This window comes from Antechinus flavipes, chromosome 3 (assembly GCF_016432865.1).
Source record: "Antechinus flavipes isolate AdamAnt ecotype Samford, QLD, Australia chromosome 3, AdamAnt_v2, whole genome shotgun sequence".
In the NCBI taxonomy this organism is placed as follows: Eukaryota; Metazoa; Chordata; class Mammalia; order Dasyuromorphia; family Dasyuridae; genus Antechinus; species Antechinus flavipes.
This window is the reverse complement of record NC_067400.1, coordinates 554682265-554688916: the sequence shown is the minus strand read 5'-3', so window position 1 is coordinate 554688916 and position 6652 is coordinate 554682265. Positions and strand designations below refer to the sequence as shown.

General features: G+C 32.2%; 1 protein-coding gene across 2 annotated transcripts; it reads left to right on the top strand.

Annotated features, from left to right (window-relative positions):
- Positions 1–1258: 1258 nt before the first annotated feature.
- LOC127558098 (olfactory receptor 51F2-like) lies at positions 1259–5585 on the top strand. 2 transcript variants are annotated; one of them, XM_051991324.1, is made up of 2 exons: positions 1259–1280; positions 4663–5585. In XM_051991324.1, exons 1-2 carry the CDS (start codon positions 1259–1261, stop codon positions 5583–5585), a joined length of 945 nt encoding a protein of 314 aa, XP_051847284.1. The 2 variants fall into 2 exon arrangements, with proteins under 2 accessions (XP_051847284.1, XP_051847283.1); XM_051991323.1 differs by lacking the exon at positions 1259–1280 and having other exon boundaries at positions 4632–5585.
- The last annotated feature ends 1067 nt before the right edge of the window (positions 5586–6652 follow it).

The following is a 6652-nucleotide window of genomic DNA, read 5'->3' as shown; positions in this document are numbered from 1 at the left end:
GATATCTAGTTAATAACTCAAACCAAAATCTCAGTTCCTGAATCCTGTTATATCTTTCTATTATTTTTACTTTTGTGGTGTTGGACTCAAGTTGTAAAGGATCATGAAATAATTGCTATCTTCTCCAAAAATACTTATCATGGGAGAAAATTCAGAAAGTAATAGGTTCTGTTATGGAAATGTTTGTTTTATTACATAAATTAAAAACTCAGAAACTGGTGTAAAACCCTTATTTTAGAGATTATAATACTGAAACCTATGGATGTCAATTTATATAGGGTCACGTATATCTGAGGTAGGATTTGAACCTAAGTTCTTTGATTCCAAAGCTTGTATTCTTTCCATTATGTCATGTTTCTTCCCAAGTTATGAGATAATACTTGTAAAGTAATTGATATAGTTCTTGGCACATAGTAGGCACTTATTAATTTTTGCTTTTCTCTTCCTGAATTTTAATTGCTAGAGGGAAATACTGGATGCTCCACATGTTGTTGAAAACAATAGATCTTGCCAAAAATAATACACGAGATCATTATAATTATGATTTACATTTAGCTACCTCTTTCCTCGCAGCCACACTGTGAAGGTAATAACTGAAGAAAATTTCCTAACAATTAGAACTATTAAAATGGGATATGGAATACTTTACAAAGAGTGAGTTCTAGATTTGTCTGTTGGAGGTCAAAAATCAAAAGATGGATGGTCAATTGTCAGTCAGCCAATTTATTACTCCATGCTAAACATTCTGTCTTTTCAGAAATATTATAACAGAGATTTATATTTAAGGAGATGATGGATTTATACAAACTATGAGGATCCTTGTAACTTTCAAAATGTTAGATTTTTTAATTTATTCTTAGGACTTGTTGAGAGGGTCACCGATGCTGTGAGGATAGGCTTAGAGTGGAACAAACGATAAGTCTTTTAAACAAGAACTATTTATTGAAGTTCACATGATTCATAACTCTGTATGAAGGGATTGGGGTGTGGAGAGAAGAGGTTTAACTTTGATCACAATAACATAGAAAGATAATTGACTTCTCTTTTGCTTTAGAGCAAACAATGCCCTGCTATCTCCAGTCTAAGCATCACAAAATCAGAGGAATGGAGAAAGCATTGAATTTAACACATTCAATTAACTCTTTCAATATTTTATAAAGTATCCGTTATAATACAAATAGTATGAGTCTAAGTCTTCAGTTCTCAAGACTGATCCAGGAAAACCTAGGAATCTCTGAGATCCTTTCAGGGAAGGTCAATGAAGTCAAATATATTTTCAAATGATACAAAATACTTTAAATTTGACTAATTTTACTATTATAAATATTGATAGCCATAACTAATGCAAACAAAAACTCTTAAGGTTGTCCTCAATAATTTTTAAGAGTGAAAAGGAGTCTTGGAATCATAAACATTTGAGAATTGCTGCTCTAATTAAATAGATCTGCTTTTTTTTTTTCTTAACAAATGTCCCAGAATGCATATATTTAAATAAGTTTGACTCTTTATGGTTATCCCTTTGGGATTCCTGAGAAAATGATCAAGGAATTTCATTAGGGATCATAAAAAAAAAAACGGAATTCTAATCATGGTTCTTTTACTTGTTAGTTGTGATGCAATTACCCAGTTATTTAGCATCTTTGTGTTTCTTCTTTTTTAAAAATTGAGTCAATAAATCTCTATTACCTATCCAATAACATTACTTTGAGGATCAAATGAGATAAGCCATGTGAAGGACTGTGAAAATATTTAAATACTTTAAAAATATCAATCATGATTGTTATTTTTTATGGTAATGGAATATACTACATGTGGGACTGACTGCAGAGTCAAAAACCCCTGGGCCTTACCTCTATCAGTTGTAGAGACCTATGCAAATTCTTGAAATTCTTTGTGATTCCAGGTACCTCTATAATTTATGAACATATTGAGAAGATGACAAATATGAATAGGTAAAAGTAATTCCTCAAATAGTTTCCTCCAACAATGAAATAGCAGGAGCAGACAAAACATTTTATCAATATCATCATTATTATTATTTATTTGATCATTTATCCATCCATTTATATCTATGATCTGTTTGTTTCAGACCATGTGGCAAGTTTTTTTTTTTTAAATGTCATGAAAGCTGGTCAAAAACCTATTGAATAAGGTGAGTGAAGAAACTGGAGAACATCTGTTAGGATCAATGACAAGATGTGACTAAATACAAGATGTAACAAGATTGGTTTTTTGTGTAGCTCATAATTATACTCTGAAGATTATTTTTCTATTGATTTGAGCAATGATATTGTCATTGGATATTAAAGAGAATGTCTTTAAAAGCTGATATTCACTTGGATGATGTTTTGATACATTTCAAACAAAATAATTCTTGTTGCTTTACAAACAATAAGTAGTCTCTTGGGACATGGTATTAAACATTAGGAATACTAGAAATAATATTGCTAACAATATGTATTTATATGTGTGTATATAATAATATTTATGTATGTATACATATATATACATATATATATATATATATATATACAATGCAAACCATGTGCAATTATTAATGAACATATTTCAAGATAAGCCTGTACATACTATTAGTATGAAGAGAGGAAAATGAAGAGATACAAAGAAAGGGAGTTGGAGGAAGGTGGGAGACAAGGTCAGAAAGTAGGAGGGAAGGAGAAAGAGGAAGGAGGAGAAGAAAGAGGCCATCAAAATATCTTATGGGTTTTAAAGCCAACCTTATAACCATTCAACAAATAATATAATCTGAGTGTAAGTTTTCTTTTAAGGTTGTTTTAATGAACTAATGACTAAGATATAAACTATCAAGTACTATCTAAATTCCAGGTATTATCATGATTTTTATTATTTTCTTTACTTAGCTGAACATATTTATCTTTTCAAATCTATGTCATAATTAGCACAAATTTGAAGATAATATCTTTGAAGTTTCTGATGAATATCAATTAGAAGAGAAATAATTTTCTTTAGAGGGTATTGATGGGATATAAAAAACTGTGGAACTAATTCTCTCCCAGTTGAATAAGTCCTTGATATTTAGCAAAGTCAATTTTGTTCCTGCTTTTCTCATTTCTAAACATGAGATAATATAAAAATAAATCCATCTTTATTTCTGAAACACCTACAATGTTCCATTCACTGTGGCAAGTTCTGGGGGCAGAAGTAAAAAGGATGAAGCAATTCCTACTACCTAGGAACTTATATTCTGATAGGGGAGACAATTTATGCACATACAGTCTAAATATAAATAAAAATATATTCAAAGTAGTTTAACTTAAAATAATTTGATAGGAAAGCTTCACCAGTTGTGAGAATCAAAAAGGGCTTCTTCAGAAGATGGTGTAGAAATGCATCTTACAAGGGATTCCACAAGGGAAAGCTAAGGAGCAATTTATTCTAGATTTGTTAGATGGACAATGCAAAGGCATGGAGATGGTAAATGAAGTTATGTATATAAAATGGAGAGAATGGTAGTTTTATTGGATCCCAGAGGTAGTAGTTGTTGTTAACAACTAGAATTTATATACAATTTGCAAGCATATCACACATTATATCAAATGTTCTACTTTCATTTCAACACCAACTCTTTGAAGTAAATCATTAAAATATGACATTATTATTTCAATTCTTCAGATGAGCAAAGGTTCACAAAGGTGAGGTGTCTTATCTAAAAATAAAGAACTGCTATATGGAAGAAATACCATGCAATCCTGATCTCAACTCCAGTGAAACTATACTTCATTCCATCAAGAGATTGAGAATGTACCCTCTAACATTCCAATATTTAGGCTCAGGAGACAGAGTGAACTAGAATTCTCTGGGATATACTCTTAACTCATGTTTCCCACTCCAATGAGGAGCCAGATAAAAATAAGTAAATCTCTCACCATCTTTGTCCCATCAGAATATGGTTCTTGGGAATAAAATCAATTACTGTCCTTCCTTAAAGCATACCTTATTAAAATTAATACCACAGAAAAGGGAAGGAAAAAAATAAAATTCATTTGAATATTAATGCTTAATAGTTAACATTTGTTTTTAATGCTTTTACTGTGTCAAGCATGGTAGTAGGTGCTATTGAGGCAAATAAAGATTAAATGACCTGCCAAAGGTTACACAGCTAATCTTTGTCTGAATCCATATTTGAACTCAGATCTTCCTGATTCCAGACCCAGTGCTTTAACCATGGTACCACTCATTTGTCCTCACAAAGAAAAAAAGTATTGAGAAATTGCTGCATGAAGCCTTCTAAGTCAGAGAAGGTAATATTAAAAGAAATCGGAATAGTCCATTAAACTGAGAGATTTTATATTCTGGTTGTTTGGTCATTTAGTTATGTTTGACTTTTGACCCCATATGGAGTTTTGTTGGTATAATAGAATGGTTTGCCATTTGCTTTTCCAGTAGATCGCCTATTGTTAGAAATCTTCATTATGATGGATCTATTTTTAGTAACTTTGCATGACATAGTTTACTGTTTCATTGAGCTATACAAGTCCCTCTACCATGACCAGTCAGTGATAGAAGAGGTTCATATTCTAGCTAACATGAATTAAATATTTTATTTTAGGATATTAACCTCTTGTAAGGAAAAAAATCTTCATCCCATCATGCCCGTTTTACTTAACAGCACATCACTACCATCTTTGACCTTCTTTCTGACTGGTGTTCCTGGATTAGAATCTGTTCATACCTGGATCTCTATCCCTTTTTGCTGTCTATACATAACAGCCCTCTCTGGAAACGGTATGATCTTGTTTGTCATCATCACTGAACCAAGCCTGCATGAGCCCATGTACTATTTCCTCTCTATGCTCTCCACCACTGACCTAGGTTTATGCATGTCCACACTCGTGACTATGCTGCGAATATTCTGGTTCAATGCCAGAGAAATCAGTTTTAATGCTTGCCTAGCTCAGATGTTCTTTATTCATTTATTCACTATCATGGAATCTTCAGTACTCTTAGCTATGGCCTTTGATCGATTTGTGGCCATCTCCAACCCCTTGAGATATGCGACTATCCTCACAAACTCCAGAATCACCCAAATTGGAATTGCAATTGTCACAGTTGCAACAGTAATCTTAATACCCCTTATCCTGCTACTTAGACGCCTCTCTTTCTGTCACAGTCATGTGCTTCGTCATTCTTATTGCTTCCATCCTGATGTGATGAAACTCTCCTGTTCAGACACCAAGATCAATAGTGCATTTGGGTTGACTGTAACAATCTTAATTGGTGGGGTGGATTCCACATTAATCCTACTCTCCTATATACTGATCATCCGCTTAATCCTCAACATTGCATCCCCAGAGGAACGCAAGAAAGCCTTCAGCACCTGCATCTCCCACATCACTGCTGTTTCTATTTTCTATATTCCATTGGTCAGCCTGTCCTTTGTCCACAGATTTGGGAAACAAGCTCCTCCCTACTTGCCTACACTTATTGCCAATATGAGTCTACTCATTCCCCCAGTGATGAACCCAATAATTTATAGTGTAAAGACTAAAGAGATACGTAAAGCTTTGCTCAAAGTTCTTTGTCCTAAGGCAGTCCGAATCTAATCATCAATAACTCCATGCAACCCAGGCATAGAAAAAAATCATCCAATGAGAGTTTTATTTTATATGGCATAATTTTATAGTCTTAGAATTTAAAATAAATTTAGAAATTATATAATCAGCCAAACCTTCATTCAAGAAGACTACAGTATCCATTTCAGAAGATTATCTGCTCTCCTTTTGAATTTTGCCTGTCATAGGGAGCAGCTAGATTTTTTATGCAGTCTCATCAAATTTAAGATAGTTCTAGTTGTTACAAAAATGATACTTTGTAGTTTTCTCCAAATGAAACTATTCCTACCTTCTTTATCTAGATTTATTTGTGTTGAAGCTTAATTTACTATGAAAGCTAAGATATAACTGAGATTTTTTTCCCTTGAGCTTTTAGTTCCTTCACATTTGAGCATAAAATATCTCATATTCTTCCCACAGGTCATGAAAAAGTCCAAATGGTAATAAATAATCTCAATTTTTATTTAACACACTTTAATCTATTAACAAATGATTTCTCCTGAAATAACCATTTACTTCGAATTCTTCAAACTCATGATTAAGACCTTTGATTGTTATATCCTTAAGTACAAACTACCATGATATATAATTATTTAACCAAATATTATGCATGACAATATTTTTTCTCTCTTGATTTGATTATTTTCTTCAAATAACTTTTAAAGGCCAAATATAATATAAATAACTTAATTATTTTTCCCACTTAAATCTCCATGTAGTTGCTAAGGCATAAAATTTCTAGTTTTAGAAAGTCAGAGATAGAAAGAACTTTAAAAGTTATCTAATCCAACCTCCCCTTTAATTCAGGATTCCCTACTTTTTCATATCCATCAGATCAAAGCCCCTTTGATCATTTTGTCACCCTAATATATAGTTTTTCTTTATCAAGTATCTCCTCTAATTTCTACAAATATAACCAAATCTTGACCTTCGGGAGGGAAAATTATCCTACCAAGCCTTATAGTTGATATTCTATATTTTGTATTTTCAAAATCAAACTCCTAAGAAAAGTAATCAAGCTGTGTCACCTTGATTTTCTCATTTATTATTGAATTATC

What these genes read in the sequence shown, in the direction of transcription:
- LOC127558098 (XM_051991323.1), top strand. Translation starts at nt 4,632, where the DNA reads ATGCCCGTTTTACTTAACAGCACATCACTACCATCTTTGACCTTCTTT.